Source organism: Peromyscus leucopus, chromosome 2 (genome assembly GCF_004664715.2).
Source record: "Peromyscus leucopus breed LL Stock chromosome 2, UCI_PerLeu_2.1, whole genome shotgun sequence".
NCBI lineage: Eukaryota > Metazoa > Chordata > Mammalia > Rodentia > Cricetidae > Peromyscus > Peromyscus leucopus.
The window spans coordinates 44,109,603-44,129,557 of NC_051064.1; the positions used below are offsets into that span (position 1 = coordinate 44,109,603).

Below are 19,955 nucleotides of genomic sequence, written 5' to 3' on the forward strand. Positions count from 1 at the left end.
TTCTTGCAATTGGAGAACCACTACTGATAATAACTGCCATTTGTTATGCACTGGCTTTGGTACCAGGCAGACACTTAATAGACTCTACCTGTATCTTAACCCTAGGTCCTGGACACTTTTTTTGCAGTTGAGTCACCTGAGAATTAGAAACCAAACCTAAGTCTCACTTCCTTCATGTTTTCAGCACCGTTAAGAAGAGGATTGAATGCAAGTCTGATTCAGTGGAACACTCTAAACTTTTTCCATTCTGTCTTGCATTACAGGAGTAGGGAGGTAGCTAAGTTGGCAGAGTGCTTACCTAGTATGTATAATGTCCTGGACTTTGTCATCAGCACGTGGAGAACTAGACATGGTGATGGATGCCTATAATCCAGCACTTGGGAGGTGGAAGTATCAGGAGGATCGCATTCAACATCATCATCGTGCTACATAATGAATTTGAGACCAACTCTCTCAAACAAAACAAAATAACAACAAAAACCCTACATGTAATTTGTGCTGAAGTAATCCTGGTGAACACTAAGTGTTGTAGTTTGTCATTATCTGTAATTTCATTATTTAAGTAGTTTTTCAGTAATGATGAACTTTAACTACCATATCATTGAGTAAGACTAACCCATAATAAATACCATAATGGTAAATGTAGACAGGTAACTAGACACATTTACTTTTTAAACATTTAGGTGAACCTTCCTGTTTCACTAAAATGATGTACTGTAAAGTAGATCTACGCATCCCTTTTAGGATTCCATCCAGTATACGTTTGCCATTCCATAGTGATGCAGTTACCATTGTCTAGAGAGTTAGACACGGTATGAGCCCAGCATACTCCTTAATTGTCCTGAGCTTCAGCAGTCTTTATGCAGCTGTGCACTGTAACACCCACTATGTGGGGTTCCTGTGGAATGGGAGTACAGACACACAGTAGATGCTGGTCTGTGTTACAGCCTTCCTCTATACAGAGCTTTTGGTAATACTTCTTTGTCCTCACTGTAGCATTCTTACTATCCAGATGTGAAATGAAAATAGTACTGGGAAATCAGTTCAATCTTGCATTCTGTTATCTCTGTGTTGGGGGAAAAATGGGGGCATGTGTCAGTCGATAAAAGCTCCTGATGTCCTTTTGAGTTCAAGGCTAGTGTGTACTATATATTGAGATGCTATCTCACAAAACAAAATGCTGTAGTGATGCAAATTGCAGACTGGAATTGTACAGGTTGGAGAGCATTTCAGTAACTGTTCTGGGTACTGGGGACTGCCTTAGAGGAAGGAAGTGCCTGTCTTAAGTCCACACTGACACTTAGATCTCTGCTTTAAAGTCTATGACCCAAAGTGCACTGCGTCTCTGTTTTGTGCTTCTGTGACTGCAGTAACTAAGGTTCTAAAAGGATGTGTCTCATAGCACCAAACATGCAAGTTATTGACTTAATGCAGTTATTTTACTGTCTACCTGATGAGACATAGAAGCCTAAGATTTGGGTTTTTTGTTTTTTGGCTTTTTTTGTCTGTAAAATCACTCCCCATGCCATTTCATAAATACAGAGATAAGATTCTGGTCAAAGGCCAGTTATGGTCCATGTCTCTTGCTGGCAGTTCACCCCTAGAGTTTACATTGGCTTGCATTCTTTTGCTGCCTCAGGTGGCCATATGGCATTTCTGTCCATTGTTGCTCTGCATCTCTGAACTTTAGTTTATGTCAGAAGAGGGTAACCTGGAAATGTCTCAGGAAGAAGCAACCCAAATGAACTATAATAGTTAGCATTTAGGGCCATCGGCATTCTACCAGCAAGATTTGAAAAGCGGATTCTGTAATACAGCGTTTTCCCTAATTGTGAGCTGTAACATAGGTTGGCACAAAATAATTTCTAATGTTAAATCATACCTAATTTTATTTATGCCGTGTATTTTTTCAGATACTCTAAAAAGTATTGTTAATGTTGTTTTTGAGAACTTTAGATTTTCTTTACTAGTTTTTTCTCTGTCCCTGAAGTTAAAGTGTTGAGGAATCTTTGATAATAATGTAAAGCCCAAGTTTATGTAGGAACTCACTATAAATATAACCAAAACTCTAAGCAGCAGGTGTGGGGTGGCATCCCCATGATAGCACCCAGTTAGATGCCTTATAGACATGATTTTGAACTAGGGAGGGACTGGTTAGTGCTGCACACCGCCACATGGTCTCTTCCTGTGTTTTCTACTCCCTCACAGCCACCACTTAATGAAAGTTGTTCTTTTGTCAAGACCCTTAATGGACCCTCATTTGACTCTTGTGTCTTGGGGCTTATTTGAAAGCTGAGACACTAAAAGTGGCAGAGCAGAAGCTCCGACTCTGAGTGGACAGAGACACGGGTCCACACTGCCCCCTCAGCTCCTGAAGAATTAATTCCTCTAGGCTTCAGGGGCATCAGCTTGGGCCAGACCAGGATTGGTAGTTCTGATACTGGAAACATTGTAGGACTAGCAAATGCAATAAAGTAGTGCTGGAGATTTTAAGATATCTTTAATGTAGGCTTAGGCATAGGGTTAAGAGAATGAGAAGCTCTCAGAAGAAAGCAGCCTGAGTGTGTCTCAGAATATCAGAGTAAGATATCCTTAGGTGTGCATGAGGGAGAGGCACAGTTGTCTTAGCATTAGCCCTGTATACCATTTGGTTACTCTCAAGATTGGTGCCGGGGAGAGAGAGAGAAGGGCCTTACACTGCTGATTGTCTTTGGACGTTTGCTTCTCTGCTGGTGAGAGGCTTTGGCTGGACTTCAGGAGGAGGGTTACTTTCCGTTCTTACATCCCCAAGATTTCCCTGCCTTAGAACACCGTACATTATTGTTTCTTCTTAATTTGGCACTAAAATATATTCTCTAATATTAATATAGATATTTTATTTTGAGTGCTTTTTACCTGGTTTGTCTTTTCTATTTAACTTAGTATTTTTCTAATTTTTCACATTTTTTTGTTTTTATTTTGATTTTGATTTTTTAATGGGAAGTGTGAATGTGCACAAGAATGCAGTTGCCTGAAGAGGCAAGGGGTATTGGATCTCCTGGAGCTGGAGCTATAGGCACATGTGAGCTGCTGGGTGTAGGTACTGGGAACCTAACTTGAGTACTCTAGAAAAGCAGTAAGTGCTCCTACCCACAAGTCATCCTGCCAGTAAATTAGGTGTGTCTCTTAAGAATCACATTTAGGGCTGGAAAGATGGCTCAGCAGTTGAGAGCACTGACTGATCTTCCAGAGGTCCTGAGTTCAATTCCCAGCAACCACATGGTAGCTCACAACCATCTCTAGTGGGATCTGAGCACTCATGCATAAAATAAATCTTACAAAAAAGGAAAAGAAAATGAAGGAAGGAAGGAAGGAAGGAAGAAAGAAAGAAAGAAAGAGAAAAGCCAGGCGGTGGAGGGAGGGAGGGAGGGAGGAGAGAGAGAGAGAGAGAGAGAGAGAGAGAGAGAGAGAGAGAGGGAGGGAGGGAGGAGGGAGGGAGGGAGGGAGGGAGAGGGAGAGGGAGAGGGAGAGGGAGAGGAGAGAGAGAGAGAGAGAGAGAGAGAGAGAGAGAGAGAGAGAGAGAGAAGCCAGGCGGCGGTGGTGGTGCAGGCCTTTAATTTAGTTGGGGCTTTATTTTTTTTTCCGCTTGTGTGTGTCTGTATATATGTGTGTGCATATGCATGCTACACATAGGGGTCCCCAAAAAGGCCACAGTAGGCCTCAGATCCCCTGGGGCTGGAATTGTGAACCTCCTCAGGACTGTTATCCAAACTCTGAAAGCAGTCCTCTGGAAGACAGGAAGCAGTTAACCCCCATGCTGTTTTCCAGCCCTGTGCTTACGGGGTTTGCTCTGTTTCATTTCATACATAATATTGTAGTTTATATTGGTTACTTTTACTTATAAATTTCCTCCATCTTATTTGAGCCTCCTCTCTTATCTTCTTGCCTTCTTTAAAGTTTAATAGGTACATTTCTTGTTTCTCATCACATTTGTTTTTCTCGGTTAAGAGTTAGATTTTACGACTTTTAGTGAGTACCTTTGAGATTTTAACATGTATATCCAGCCTGCTTAATACCTCCGCTCTTTCTGAACAGCAGAGGCATTTTAACAACAATGTTCTTGCTTATTTGGGTTTTATTATTTTGTAGATTATTTTGCTGTGTTGTTTACTAGTTCTGTGAATTAATTACTGTTTGCTTCACTTATGGTTTTCAATTTATATAGACTAGCACCTTTTTCCTTCAGAATTTTCTTCAAGTTAATTGTATCCTGGCCCTTTTGTCAAGGGAAAGTTTCTTGTTAAGTGGGGTTTCTTCTTAGAAATTCCTATCATAAGAGTCTGTGGATGGTCATTTCTGTTCTCTTCATCTGCAGATGCTGTTCTGATCTAATTCTTCATTTACACTGGGCTGTTAGTGATTCTGCTACTGGCACTGTGTAGCTAGAAATCTACTTTTCCGGCTTCCTTTGTGGCTGTAGCTTGTATTTTGTGAATGTGTTTTGAATGTTTGTTCTGAGACCCATGAAACCAGTTATGTTTCTAGTTGAGGGTTTTCTTTTCAGAGTTCGAAATAACTTGCATGTATATGATGGAGACACCTTGGTAATGAGGCCCAGGTCTGAATTTGTCACCCATTTGTTTTCCCTGTACGATAAGCATGCCTGCAGGTAATTTTATTTGATTGTTTCAGTGTACCTGGCACAGGAGGTGTTAGTTAGGTACAGTGTGTCTACCTGTGGCATCTTGTGAGCACTCAGTTTCAGGTTTCAAAGCATTTCTAATTTTAGATCTGTTGACTTAAGGAAGCTTCACCGATAGCTGCCCTTTTCCCTCTGGAGGCCGTTCTATTTTCTGGAATTTGACTGTATATGAGCATGTTGAACTTGATGAATGGGTTTGTCTCATTTCTCATGCTTTTCATGTACATTTGCACAATTCTGTCTTCCATTAATTCTAGAAATGGTTTCTGGATGTACAGGGGGCACTGTTATTTCCTTCTCATGATTCTCCTGCCTCTGCCTCCAAGTGTTGATTACAGGTGTCTGCCACCTGCCTTTGTCAAGAGATTTTTTTATTTTTTTATTAGTTTTTTCTTTCTCAGAGAACAAAGCATTCCCTGCCTCAGCTTCAAGCAGGGCTTTCTCCGGACCTCTCATCCTACAAGGCCTTATTACTAGTTCCTTACTAGGCCTTATTACTAGTTCCTTACTAGGCCTTATTACTAGTTCCTCTCGACACAGCAGACAGTCAAGGGCTCTGGGTTGGAGCCTTCGCACTGACAGCTTAGGCACTTCTTTCGGCTTGATGGGCTTCATTTCTACTTTTCTCGTCCAAGCCTTGTAAGTGTTGAAGAGACGTCCTGTACAAATTCAACATACATTGACTTGAGAATTTGATATACATTGATTATATACTTAGAATTCCGTTTTCAGGAGTCTCGGGGCCTATATTAATAAAAATGAAAATCTTTTTGCCTTTTACTAGATATGAAAGTGTGTCTTGTCATTCTTTAAAAAAAATGACACTTTTTCCTCCTTCCATCCCTTCCTCCAGGTGAGCAGTAGGTCGTCCAGTCCTAGTGTCAGAATGATCACTACCTCAGGACCAACCTCAGAGAAGCCAGCTCGCAGTCATCCATGGACCCCCGATGACTCCACAGGTAACCAGTTTAGTTTCTCATTGTAATATGAAACTGAGTGAACTGAGAGGCATTATTCTTACAAAAACAAGCATAATTATTTAGATTTTCATGTTTATAAAATCAACTATTTGGTAATACTAAACATATATGTTGAAAATAGGTTTTTCCAGTTAGAAAACATCATGTGTCCTTGTACTTAGCTCTATGATTTTTGTATTATGATCTTTCCTGTTGGATCTTTTCGGTAATTAAAATTCCTAGAATGGTAAAAAAAATAACCATCATCATCTTTATCTCCATTTCTACTTTTTATTACACATTATTTGGTATTTCATACATGAACATATTCAGCCCCTACTCCAACGCCTCCCAAACTCTCTCTCAGTTTTGTGTTTAATTTCCATTGTGTGTATTCCTTGTACATGAGTCTGTGTTGTGTAAGGACATTTTCACATAAGTACATACTGCGTGCTGAACATACCGCTGTACCCGTACCCTCTCTCTTTCACCCCCTCCTTCCAGCTAGTCCTCTTTGTTCCCCCTGGACAGTTCTCTTCTACTTCCATGTCATATAAAGACACAAATGAGAGAAAACAAACTACTTTTCTTAGACCAGTTCAGTTTGTTTCCAGTTGCCTCCATTTTCCTTCAAAGGACGTACTGAACACTGTTGTGTGTGCAGACCACATTTTCCTTCTCCTCTGTTGTTGGATATCCCATGAGTTCTGTAACTCGGCTCTTAGGAATAGTGCTGCAGTAAACATGGATGTGTAAGTTTTGCTGGAATTTGTTGAACGTAAGTCCTTTGGGTAAATACCCAGGAGTGTATATCTGGGTCAAGAGATAGCTCTGCTTTTGGTGCTTTAAGGAACTTGTACGTTGATTTTATGATGGCCGGACAAGTTTTCATTTCTACCAGCAATGTATATAAGGTGCCATTCTGCCAGATGAGTTGAGATTGTAAGTTCTCATTTGCTTTCCCCACCCCCCAACAATGGCTAGCTAGTGAGCTTGAGCATTTTTCGGGTTTTTTCCCCCATGGGAATATCTCTTATTCTTCGACAATTTCATGCATGTACAGTGTATCTTACCCATCCCAGCACCATTATCCTGCCCCCTTTGGACCCACTCCCCAACATGTCCCCTTCCACATTCGTGTCTTCTTTTTTATGTCCCACTGAATCCAGTGAATGCTTCTGATACCCGTGGGTTTTGATAATCCACCAAGCATGGGCACCCTACCAACAGCCACACCCCTCCAAGAAAAATGATTGTGACTCCCCTTCCCCAGGCAGCCATCAATTGCTTAGCTAAGGGTGGGACCTCCTGAGCCTCTTCCCAGTCCTCCTGGTATGTTGACTGGCTTGGTCCTGTGCAGGTAGTCACAGCTGCTTTGGGTTCATGAGTGTGATGCCCACATCCTGTCCATCAGACAGCACTCCTTCAGATCCTCTGGTTCTTAGAGTCTTTCCTCCTCCTCCGTGATGTGCTGAGCCTTGGGGCTGTTGATACAGCTGTCCCGTTGAGAACTTAACACGTGAACCAGTAATGAGTCTCTGAATTAACCACTGCAACTTCTCTAGCCGAGGCTGAGAACCACACTAACCTATAGATGTAAACATAAATATTTAGAAGGCACGTTGACAACATGTTAATTTAGCAAGATAACATAAGGGTCCCTTCTAGGACCTATAACCTAATCAGCCCTGGGCTTTAACCAGGTCATTTTCTCATGTCTTTATCAGCCATTTGTGTTTCATCTTTTGAGAACTCTCGACTTATTAGCTTATGTACTGAGTTGATTGGCTGGGTGCTAGATTTCTTGAGTGTTTTTTTCTTTTGTATATTCTAAATATTAATCTTCTGTCATGCATACAGCCATCAGAGACTTTTCTCCCACTCTGTAGACTCTGTTCACTTAACTGATTGGTTGTTGGTTGTTTGGTTTGTGGGTTGGTTGGTTGGTTTGTGAGAGGGCCAGGATCTCAGAGTGTCACTGGCTATCCTCAAAACTCGCTCTGCAGACCTGGCTGGCTTCAAACTCACAGAGATCTGCCTGCCTCTGCCTCACAAGTGCTGCAATTAAAGGCCACTACACCCAGCTTAACTTTTTTTTTCTCTGAAGAAGCTTTATAATTTCATGAAATCCCTTTTGTCAGTTGTTGGTGTTGTTTCCTGAATGTCAGCCTCTGGGTTTTTGTTTGGTTTTTTGTTTTGTTTTTAATTTAACTTCTTTATTGATTCTCTGGGAGTTGCATATCATGTACTGTGGGGCATTTACCCTCCAACCCCACAGCTCCCCAGAGTTTTCTTGAGTGCGAGCAGCAGGAATATTAGATAGAAGGATTTATATTGCGGAGATAGACAGATAGGAAATAAAGGATAGCCTCGAGAGGGCCTGGAACCTATTCCAATGGCCCCCGACTGTCTCTGCCCCATGGTATTTATAGAGACGCCAAGGGGTGAAGCAAAAGACCTCCTCCCAACACAGCCAAGTGCAGACCATCTCAGACACCTGCACTCAGGCCCGTGGTCCTAATCATTCTCTCTATGTGGACCTGCTGGGTAAAGCCACGAGGAACCTGAAAACGGACTCCCACAATGTACCCCAATACCACTCCCCTACCAATCCCCCTATATCCTCTTCTCACCTCTGCAGTACACCCCCACAAAAGAAAATTTAAAAGATCTAAACAAAGCAAGCAAGCAAACAGTACTGCCTCTTCATTTGTCCTGGTGGCATTGGGAGCCTTGCTGTGTCACACAGTACACCCTTTTGTCCAGTCAGCTTTACTAGCAAATGTTCATTGAAATGAATCACTGGTCTGCTTCAAGGCCTCTGGTTTCTGGTACACCATCATCACTGGATCCTCACTGGAGCTCTTCTGGGATCTTGTGGCTACCCTGAGTGATGGAAGTCCTGAGGGCATTGTTCCATGGGACCAGTCCCTTCACGAGCTCCAGCAGGTCCTAGATGGGGTAGGTGTTAGGGTGGGCTAACCCAGGGCCCAGCTGTGGGTCTGGGTGGTAGCTGAGCTGGTTATTCTGAGCCACTGGGGCCACCTGCCTCAGACAAGGGGGCAAAGTCAGCCTTCCTAGGCCCAAGGCCTCAGGGTCAGTTCTTCCTCCCCTGTTGTGAAGAAGTGTTACAGTGTCCAGCTAGAGGCAAAGCCAGCAAAGCCAGCTTTCCCTGCATCAGCGAAGGGTGGAGCCAGCCCAACCTGGCCCTCTGATTTCACCTCTCATGGTTCCTATGGGCCTGAGGTGACATGGGCCACAGACACAGACATCAATGCAGACCCCAGCTGCACCTGGACCACAGACCCAGACATGGCCCTCAGCAGCAGCTTGAGCCCGATGACATCCTAGCTCTGGGTGGAAACACTGGACCCTCAGGTCGAGATGGTTCTGGCGGCAGCATGGCCCCTAGACACCACCAAGGCCTCAGGTTGAGGCCCCAACCCTGGGCTTCTATGTAACCTTTGGTGACAGCACGGAATTCGTACTTCAGCACAGACCCCAGCCATGGTAGAACCACAGCCCCAGACATGATCCTCAGCAGCACCCAGGTCTAGATGTCACCATTGCCCCAAGTGGCAGTACAAGCCACTTAGATCAGCACAGGACCCAGCAGTAATATGGCCCTGGGACAACAACATGGCCCCAAACCTCGGGCATCTGCACAGCCTTTGATGGTAACAGGAGCCTTGAACATCAGCACAGACCCTAGCTGCAGTAGGACCACAGACCTAGACATGGCCCTCAGCTGTATCCCTGGCCCAGACATTACCATGGCTTTGGGTAACAGTGCAGGAAACTCAGATCTAATGGCCCCGAAGGCATCATGGCCCTCGGACACCAACCTGGACTCAGGTGGCTGACCTGACCCTGGGCATCCTCACAGCCCTCAGTGGCAATAGGAGCCACATATGTCGATCCAAACCCTGGCCATTATAGGGCCACAGACCCAGACATGCTCCTCGGCAGCAACCTGGGCCCAGAAGATATGTCCCAGGTGGCAGCATAAGCCATCCAGATCTGTATGGCCCCCCACTGCAGCATGGCTTCCCAGACTCCATCAAGGCCACAGGCTGTGGCCCAGATCTCTGGTGTCCGTGTGGGCCCTACTGGAAACTGGGGCCACAGACTTTGACACAGACCCCAACTGCAGCTGGACCACAGACCCAGACATGGCCCTCAGCAGCAACTCAGGCCAGTCAACAACCTGGCTCCAGGTGGAAGCCCCAGCCACTCAGATCAGAATGGCTCTGGCACCAGCTTGGTCCCTGGTCATGAGCAAGGCTACAGGTTTGGGCTCAGACCCCAGGCTCCATGTGGCTAAGTGAAGATTTTGGTTTGTTTTAGTAAGTCAGAAAGGAAGGTGGTGTCTTAAGCCTTGGAAGATGAAGCCATTTGGAATTTTCCATAAGATCAGCTATTATTAATAGTAGCATTTAAATTGAAATTTAGAATTCAGCTTTCTGTCTTCACAAAGTAAAATATGATTCCAGTATTTGTAGATACCTAGTGTGGTTTGGTCAAGTTTATAGTTAAATTTTAAAAATTAAATGGACAGCTTTTCTCTGTGCCATGTAATTTAGAACTATGTTTATCAAGGGATGTACGTACCCTCTAGTTTGGGTAAATTAAAAATTAATAATAGCAAAAGCTCCCCAAGATACTCTTCAGTCACATACCAGAAAGAAAAAGAAAGCATCCACAGAAGTATGTCTTAGTTACTTTACCACTGCTATGATAAGGAGCCTTGACCAAGGCATCCTCTAGACCTTACAGTTTCAGAGGATTAGAGCCCATGACCATCGTGGCAGATAATATGGCAGCAGGCAGGAGGCGTGGTGCTGGAGCAGCAGCTGAGAGCTCACATCGAGATCCAAAAATAGGATGCTAAGAGAGACATTGGAAATGGCACAAGTCTTTTGAAACCTCAAAGTCCACCACCAGTGACACACCTCCAACAAGGCCACACCTCCTAATTCTTCCCAAACAGTTCCAACTGGGTACCGAATATTCAGATACATGAGTCTTTGGGGGCCGTTCTCATTCCAACTTCCACTAAAGGAATGTGTCTGTAAAGAAAGGACAATGTTAACATCTATTATGTTTGGAAAAACAGAAATTTTGCCTTACTTAACCAAAACAGTGTGAGTTTTGATGTTTCATGAGAAGAGGTCATGTTTAATTAATATGAAAATAAACTTTCATGGAGTAATAACCATGCTATCTTGTGAGCAGTTGTTAATATTAGAAACTGGAAGCTGGTATTCCAACTTAGGTACAAATGAGAAAGTGAAATGCCACTCCTTGGTTTTAGAGAACAAAGATGAAATCCAATAAAGGACCTTAATTTTCCCTTTGTGGAAAGCTTTCATTGTTTGAACCAGCACAGCACTTTTGAAATACCAACAAATTCTACTTGATTCTAAAGTGCCCATCAGAGACTACTTGCTGGTACAGTGTAGTGGAGAGGTAGCCGTGATTGAGGGGAAGAACCCTGGGAGGGAAGGCTTTAATTGAGGAAACTTTCAAGATGGTTCATTCTTCCTTCTAAGGAAGCTATCATTTTCATCCCATTTGAGTTTTGTGGAAAGCAGTGTCTGAGTGGGTCATCTGGTTTCCTCAGCTTTTCATTGGATTCCATGCAGGGTCTCCACTGTCATCATGCATGACCTTGCTTTAACCCATAACTAGTCTTTGAAGTGGGAGGGCAGTTTTACCTCCTTTGAAACAAGCAAGACCTATACTTTGAGTACTTTTGATAAGATTGGCTAATGGCTTGAATTCACCAATATAACCATTTGGAACAAGGTGTTGAGCCAGAGTTCTAAATGCCTCTTTTGTCTCTGTTGTTCATGTCATATGTATATTTTCACCAATAGTGTCTCATTGGGGCAGGCTGGGGCTGCTCACAACAGTGTCTGTGTCAACTGAAAGCTATCTGGAGACTCCAGAACACTTGCTTTTACCTTTCCTGTGTAGACTGACACCACAGAGTTGATCCAGCTCCTGGTGAACAGAACCTGGGGAAAGGGATGTAGGCTTGAATTGCATAGGATCAGTTAGGGCTGAGTTTAAACTCGAAAATATAGAGACTGTGTGCCATGTCTCTTTGTTTTTAATTAAAGGAGGACCTGTGATCTTTAATATATAGTATCCTATTCAGTTTAGAGCCAACTTAAATTGTAGAATAAGCTTGTATTTTAATATCTGTGACCACATGTTCCCCCTTTTTCATTTAGTATTCAGAACCAGACCCTGTTCATTACCAATAACAGTAACTTTTATTTAATAATATTTGGAGGGGATAACATCTCATACCCTTTCCCACTTGTTTATTGTTAAAACAAATGAATACTTACATTCATGAATTAATAAATAAAATGCATGCTTGGCTTCCAGATACCAATGGCTCAGATAACTCCATCCCAATGGCGTATCTTACACTGGATCACCAGCTACAGGTAAAGGAGCACATTTGCTTTTCCTCCTGGGGGAGTTCATGATATTCACAGTGTATTCCTGCCCATTTCTTTATGCCTTTAGCTGACCCCCTTCAGCCAACTTCACAATCAAAATAAATGGCTTTGCCAGGCTTGGTGCTCACACCTCTGATCCCAGCATGTGAGAAGCAGAAGCCAGAGGGTCAGAGGCTCAAGGTTACTGTGTCTAACTCTGTGTGGCCCAGGGTTTGGCACTGTCCAGGGAAACCTGGTGGGCTCCTCAGCACACTTACTTTTGCTTACATTGCTTTAATGCTATAAAAATATGTCAGTCAGTCCCTGCCTTCGCCATCATCCTAGGTAGATACTGAGGTTCACATTTTAACATTTCTGCTTTCTTTCCAGCCTCTAGCACCATGCCCAAATTCCAAAGAGTCCATGGCAGTGTTTGAACAGCATTGTAAGATGGCACAGGAGTATATGAAAGTCCAGACTGAAATCGCGTTGTTACTACAGAGAAAGTAAGTCCTTTCCAAAAGAAGTTAGAAACGTACTAGCATTGTGAATTTATATATATATATATATATATATATATATATATATATATAGAGAGAGAGAGAGAGAGAGAGAGAGAGAGAGAGAGAGAGAAACATTATTTTAAAAGACTTTGAGAAATTGTTGTCTCAAGAGTCCTAAAATTAGTCATTAAACTCATTTCCAAGAGCTAGAAAGATGGCTCAGTACATTAAAAGCACACATGTTGTTCTTGCAGAGGACCCAAGTTCACTTCCACACCCACAGTGGCCAGCTCACAGCCATTTGTAACTACTGCTCCAGAGCATCCAGTGCCTTCTTCCAGCCTCTGAGGGTGCTGCATTCATGTGCACATACCCACACAAACACACACACACATGTGCATAAGTAAAAATAAATCTTCAGGCTGGTGTGGTGACATGTGCCTTTAATTTCAACACTCAGGAAGTGGAAGCAGGTGAATCTTTGTGAGTTCAAGGCCATCTGGAGACCCTTCTCAAAAAATAAGTTAATAAACACAAAAGGTATTTCCGTCTAGATTTATGTTAAACTATAAGCACCCTTTAACCAGTTTCATGCAAAACACCCTTTTGATGGCATCATGTAGTGCTAAGGAAAATAAACTTGGTTGCATCCCCAAGTTTATGTTGTCAAAGTCAAACAGTGGAAGGGTATTTAGAGTTACCACTACAAGGTTTATTGGTTCTTGACCAAAGGCAAAGTTTTCCCGGTCTTTTTGGTGTGTGTTGACTAGAGCGGCGATACTGGCAGCAGGCTCTATTTTTGTATCTGGGAGTGTTTAGGGGTAATTTCATAGCCACCTATGATTTTCAAGAGCGATAGAAATTGCCTCCCTTCTGTATTTAAAAACTCCTGCTTATTTCCACACAGGTGCTTTTGGTTTGGTTTGGTTTGGTTTGGTTTGGTTTGGTTTGGTTTGGTTAGAAGGTTGGTATTCACGTAAACATGAACCTTGTGAAATTTTAGACTTGTGAAGAATGACAATAAATGTTGTAGAAAGAACTGTGATAAATGTATATATGGAAATAGAATTCTTACAGTAACTTGCATTGGAGTAAAAGTTCTTATTTTCCAGAGTAATTTGTAAGAAATCATCTGTACTTGTGCTTCAGAAAGGGAGGCTCTAGCCAGCGAGGTAGTGCAGTGGGTAGAGGCATTGGCAGCCAAGCCTGACGACATGAAGTCCATCTCCAGAGCCCACTTGATGGAAGGAGGTTGTCCTCTGACCTACACACACTGTGCACACACACACACACACAATAATATAAATGTCATAACAAAAGAATAATTTTTAAAGAGGAAAATAGTATAATAATTTAAAGGAATCTAAGTTGGTATCCTGAAGATCTCAAATAGGAAGTTGAATATTATGGCCTGGAAGCTGTAGGCATAGCTATGGAACTTCTGAAATTTTGTGTTTGGGGAGGAGCCCTGCATGTATTTCTGTGTTTAACCTGCCTTGTCACGTTTAACTATGCGAAAGAAGAATTCTCTGTTAACAAAACACAAATGTTGGGGAGCTGGAGAGATAGCTCAGTGGTTAAGAGCACTGGCTGCTCCTCCAGAGGTCCCAGGGTCAATTCCCAGCACCCCCATGGTAGCTCATAGCTGTCTATAATTCCAGTTTCAGGGGACCCAACGACACCCATGGCAAAACACCAATGCACATCAAATAAAAATAAATAATTGTTTTAAAAAATACAAATGTTGGATATAGGTGAATGTGAAAACTATGACACTTGATCACAGTACTTGTTTTAAATTTTTAGTTAGTTTATTTATTATGTGGACAGTGTCACAGGACAGCTGGGGGTACTATTCTCTTCTTCCACTGTGTGAGTTCTTGAGATTGAACTCAGCATCAGGTTTGGTGACTCATGCCTTTTTTGGTCATCTCACCAACCTGAATACTTAGTTTAAATAATAAATGTCAGGAAGCTACTTTGAATAATAAGACCTCATTATTCATTTACACTCGGGAGTCTCTTGCTTCAGGGGCTAATTCTCAATATCCTCCGAAGAGAGGGAGTTGAAGCTGACCTGTCTGTAAGAATAAGGATCTCCTGAAAATATTTATAGATGCTCTTCTTGCTGTTGTAGAGCAGAAAAGAACTTTAAGTGGTGTAATCTCTCCCTTAGCTTGCAGATGTTCTGTTACTGCCATTGGAGCTGTAGTTAAATAGGACTGTGACTTCAGAATATGGACTAAAATATAATGGCATGTGAAAGTGGGGTGTGAACTATGACACAGTTCTACCATCCTGGAACTGGATGGAACCTTTTTTCTCCCTACCAAATGAAGAGGATATCAAATAAAGTTTTTTGAAATGTTGCAGTGATTTCTCTGTTTCCCTGATTGCCTTAAGTACTTACTGAAAGGACTATGGTTCTTGTGTGGTTACTGTAGAAGAGTGGGTGGTGATTTCCATTCTGTCCTAGGATTGTATTGGAGTAGAATGCTTAACTTGCACAATGGTAGGGAGAAAAAGTTCTCATTAACTGAGTTTCTTTCATCAGCTAAAGGTGTAGCTCTTCCCACCATGTGTAATGTTATTGTGTAATTTGTTTTTAGGCAAGAACTAGTTGCAGAATTGGACCAGGATGAAAAGGACCAGCAAAATACATCTCGTCTGGTACAGGAACATAAAAAGCTTTTAGATGAAAACAAAAGCCTTTCTACTTATTACCAGCAATGCAAAAAACAACTAGAGGTCATCAGAAGCCAACAGCAGAAACGACAAGGCACTTCATGACTCTCTGGGACCGTTACATTTTAAAATATGCAAAGACCTTTTTTTAAGAAAAGACAAACCATTATGACAGTTCATGAGTGTTAGCTTTTTGGCGTGTTCTGAATGCCAAATGCCTATATTTGCTGCATTTGTATGTCATTTATTTTCTTCTTATGGTGGATATACAGTCCACTGGCTTGTTGCATAAGATGATAGCACCTGTGACTTGGAAAGGCAAGAGTTCTCAATTTCAGAGCACATGCAGTAAACTTGGCTGTATATGCATGCTCCTGGTGTGAGCTAGCTGACAGGTGGGGTATCACACTAGCTACTGTGTGCAAGCATCCTTTTCTCTGTAGTAAAAGGTGGAACCTCAAGGATGTTCTTCTTAGAGCTCATCTCAAAAGTCTGCTATTTTCCAAAAGCCGGTGTGCACCAATGTAAAGACAGGGTATTATAAATAACTGGTGGTACATTACGGAAGTACAGAACGTTTAAGCTGAGTTCAAAGACAGGGTTTTGTGCCAACACATCCTGAAGCAATATGAAACATAGTTCCATCTGTTAATATTAAAGGTAAGTGGTGGCAGCTGTGTTTAATGAAAGCAAGTTTAGTGATTTTCTTTAGGCTGAACATCGTTTATGAGATACTGAATGTGTGCTCTTTTGTATGCCTTAAGGATTTTCAGTTCTGTGTAGAAACAGAAGCTTTTCTGACTTTTAATATTAGTATCAGATGAAATTGAAAGAACATGGTCTAGCTTAAATGATCCTTACAACAATTATTGAATCATGTTATGGTATATTTGAAGAAAATTGAAAAATAATGAAAACATAAATGATTGGCCCAGCCAAAAAGGCATGTCTGCTTATGATAGCAAATAAGCAGACAAATCAGGAGACCTGAGTAAGGAAGATGAAGTGAAAGCCCACTTTCCATAGATATTGGGAGGATTGATTTCTCTGAAGTCCGATCTGGAATGACTGCTACCTTCCCATGCTTTTAAGAGAATTTCAGCACTTACAAAGAAAATATTTATATTGTTAACATTAAGTTTACTACCAACCTTCAAAATAACTTAAAGGTAAATAATAAAATGCCATTGAAAAAAAAATTCCCTAAGCTCTATTTTTTCAGTCCATGTTACTACATTTTGATACCAGTATGAGAATGTCTTTTAACTAAGGCTGCCATCAGTCTTGCTTTTATAGTGTTCATGTTTGTAAAGAGAACACTTTGGAACTGAAAGCATGATTGCTGTGGTCCTTAGACATCTGTTATGTTCCTTCTCTGTTTCAGAGGAGCACAAGAAGCTATCAAAATTGTTCTTTAAAATGCTGAATCAGGTAACTTTTCTTCCATTATTTTTTCCTCTCTGAGTTTTACAATGAATCCCTTCTGTATACAAATAAAGGTATAGGGCAATTTATAGTAACATGTGCCTTCCTCCTGGGAGCTAAGTGTCTTCTTTCACTTAAATAAAGGTTATCGTTCCCAAATTCTATCAGGTAAAATTAAATTAAGCCCAGCATTAATAGTTGAAATAAAAATGACAGAGAAAATAAGATAACTGTAGACTGAGATGCCAAAGACCAGAATCTCCCTGACATTGCTGCCTATGCGTATATCTGGTATTGCACCCCAGGGGTGTGGTCTCTTTTAGGCAGCATGTCAAAAGTATCTCGAAATATGAGTGCTGAGTTTGACTTTCCATTAGATTTCATGGTACATGGTTATAATCTCAGTTCTAATCAGAAATTTATTTTGCAAGGTCATCCTAGAGCTAAAAGGATATTTTATCAGCAGTCACTTGATAAAAGTATCCAAACAGGTAATGGAAGAAAATACTAAATTTACTCATGGTACCAATGGCAAAAGACTGTTAAGCAGTTGCTTGTGGTCAGTTCCCTGTGGCTTCCAATACTGTAGTGGTCCTGGACAGCCTTAAGTAAGTGCATTGCAACACTCAGATTTTTTTTTAAAGTTCTCGCTATCCCTGAAGATTAAAACGACAACATACATACTTGAATCCATACCAGTTTACTCGATGTCTCTATCCATAAAACCGTCCAATACCCAAGGTACCAAGGAACCGGATGTGTCATTAGTTCCTGTTCTACAGTTTATTCAAGCCTAACTTTCTGGATGGAAGTACCAGATAGGCAGACAGGTTTGCCAAGTGAAGGCCAAGAATCACAGTCCCTGCACAGAAACTACTTGCATTTTGTTTTTTCCAGGAAAGGAAGCAAAGTTTGTGTAATGTGGAGAGAAATCCCCCTCAGCAGTAAAACTGTGTTCCCGGATTGAATAAAATTCAGTTAAGAATGTTACCCTACATACTGAAAAGCTCTGCTTAAAGTTATTTACAAATGGTCGACTACTTTTTGCTGAAGTATTTTTTAAAGTAGCAAAAGTCTTTTTCCTTCGATTTCTGTCATGCTCCTAGTTCCATCTCCTGCTACAGCCAGAGACTACAGGGAGGCTTGTTTCCTCAGTGTGTGTGTGTGTGTGCGTGTGTGTGTGTGTGTGTGTGTGTGTGTGACTCCTCTTCACATAGTAAGTTTTACTTTTACTCCTGTTATTCAGAAATTTCTTGTAAAATGATGTGATGTAGAAACTCTTGTGCATATTATGTAACTAAAGGAGGCTTTTTCAATTTATTTTTGTTTCTAATAAAATTCAGATTGTTATTTCAGGCTGGTATGTAGAGATGGTAGCTGGCTTCTCTCAGCAGCTGAGCTATGGGGTTTGCGCCAGTGGAGTTTACCTAACACAGACTAATAACTGAAACACCAGTTTCTTAGGATACTCAGCATTGCTGTGCCATAATCATGATGCTTTGGAGAGGTCGAGGCATTGGGCTGGAGAGATGGATGAGCAGCTAAGAGCACTTACTACTCTTGCAGAGGACTGAGGTTCGGTTCCCAGCACCCACATGGAGGCTTACATCCCTCTGTAACTCTAGTTGCAGGGGATCTGACTCCTTATGTTCCCCAAGGGTTCTTGCATGCAGATGGTGCATATTTACTGTGGCACACACAGACTATTATTTAAGTGAGAAAAAAATACTCTTTATGTTTTCATGGGCCTTCATTTTAATGAAGGACAGCATAAAAGTGACTGTTCTCATTACAAACTTACTTAATTTTTTTTCTAAGCTACAGTAAGCATTTTGCTCTTTTATCAAGTAATGTTCCAGCTTATAGATAAGTGCACATATTTTTAATATATCCATTAGTTTCCTTGTTTCTTCAGTACTTACTGATAAGCTGTTACTGTTACTGATGCCAAGCTCCGTGTTTGTGTCAGCCCCACAGTAGAAGGATCCCCTGTAAGATGCTGAGGGTTGGGGCTCCTCAAGGTGAGGAGTGCCCGGATCTACTTTTCTACCTTCTCCGTCTGTTTAGGTGAAGTCACGTATGTGGAGACTGGCCACTTATCAGCAGAAGAAACATTTTCCCACCTCCTCAACCCAGATATCTGTTCTGAATGACTGCTATGCTATAAAGTTCCCACATAATTTAGGGGTGCCTCAATGTTGGCATTCACTTACTTTCACCTGAAAGACAAAGTGCCCAAAATGGAAGTACAAATAGAAGATCCTGGGCCAACTGAAAGAAGACCTGCCCAGCACACAGGAAGTAAGCTATGGTCGTGCTTTGTTATTTCTGTGGTGGTGGTATTTTTGTTTCTGCTTATTAGGAAGTCTTTAATTGGGGCATAATTTATATACAATAAACTGTATACATTTTAAATGTATAGTTTACTGAGTTTTGACAGATACATACACCTGAAACCACTCCAGCAACCAGCATCCTGAATATGTCTACCACATGTATAAGCTCCCCAGTGCCCTTGGCTGTTAGTTGTCGCCTTCAAGACCCCATATAGACAACCACTGGTCTAATTGTAAAGATGAATTTGCATTGTCTGTGGTCTCACTTAAATGAAATCCTGCCCTGTGGATTCCATTTTTTAAGTTTTTGCCTTCAGTCTGAGTGGTTTCTTAATTCCTTTGGAGGACTTTCTAAGTCATTTCTGGTAATACTTGAAACTCTGTGTTGGCCTTTGAGGGGTACCTAGATTTTAGGAAATGGAAATGTGCTTAATATGTCCTGTTTCACTGTACAGTGTCATAGCTAGAAACATTTTAAATCATCTTATTTTCATGTTTTTACAGAATCTCAATCCTTTGCTCACAAAATTCCCCTGCCTTTGTATGTTAAAGTATGTATTTGTAGTTGTATATAGTCATGGGAAGTAGCATGTTGGTAGGTACATATTACATTTTTAGTATATACTGTTGGTTAGTATAGCTTTTTTAAGGGTGTTTTCTTCTCTTTGTGGTTAGATTATAGGTGCCTCCTGCTTGCTAAAACTCCTAAGAAAGGGGGCTACAGAGATGGCTCAGTGGTTACGAGCACTTACTGCTTTTACTGAGAACTCAGGTTCAGTTCCCATCATCAACATGGTGGCTCACAACTCCATAACTCCAGTTCCAGGGGGACCTGACACCCTCTTCTGACCTCCAAGGGCACCAAGCATGTACATGGTGCACATACATACATTCAGAAAAAAACATGCATA

General features: G+C 41.6%; 1 protein-coding gene across 6 annotated transcripts in view; it reads left to right on the forward strand.

Annotated features, from left to right (window-relative positions):
- Map3k7 (mitogen-activated protein kinase kinase kinase 7) overlaps nucleotides 1–19,123 on the forward strand; it is a 70,387-nt gene extending 51,264 nt beyond the window's left edge. For 2 of the 6 annotated variants that reach the window (XM_028872746.2, XM_028872747.2), the window contains 4 exons: nucleotides 5,535–5,640; nucleotides 12,040–12,101; nucleotides 12,486–12,601; nucleotides 15,208–18,071. In XM_028872746.2, the coding sequence (XP_028728579.1) occupies nucleotides 5,535–5,640; nucleotides 12,040–12,101; nucleotides 12,486–12,601; nucleotides 15,208–15,388 (465 nt within the window). In that variant the 3' untranslated portion in view covers nucleotides 15,389–18,071. Of the gene's footprint in view, nucleotides 1–5,534; nucleotides 5,641–12,039; nucleotides 12,102–12,485; nucleotides 12,602–15,207; nucleotides 18,072–18,775 lie in introns of those variants that run through there. The other 4 variants (XR_003734863.2, XR_005090810.1, XR_005090809.1 and 1 more) reach the window with 4 other exon arrangements.
- The last annotated feature ends 832 nt before the right edge of the window (nucleotides 19,124–19,955 follow it).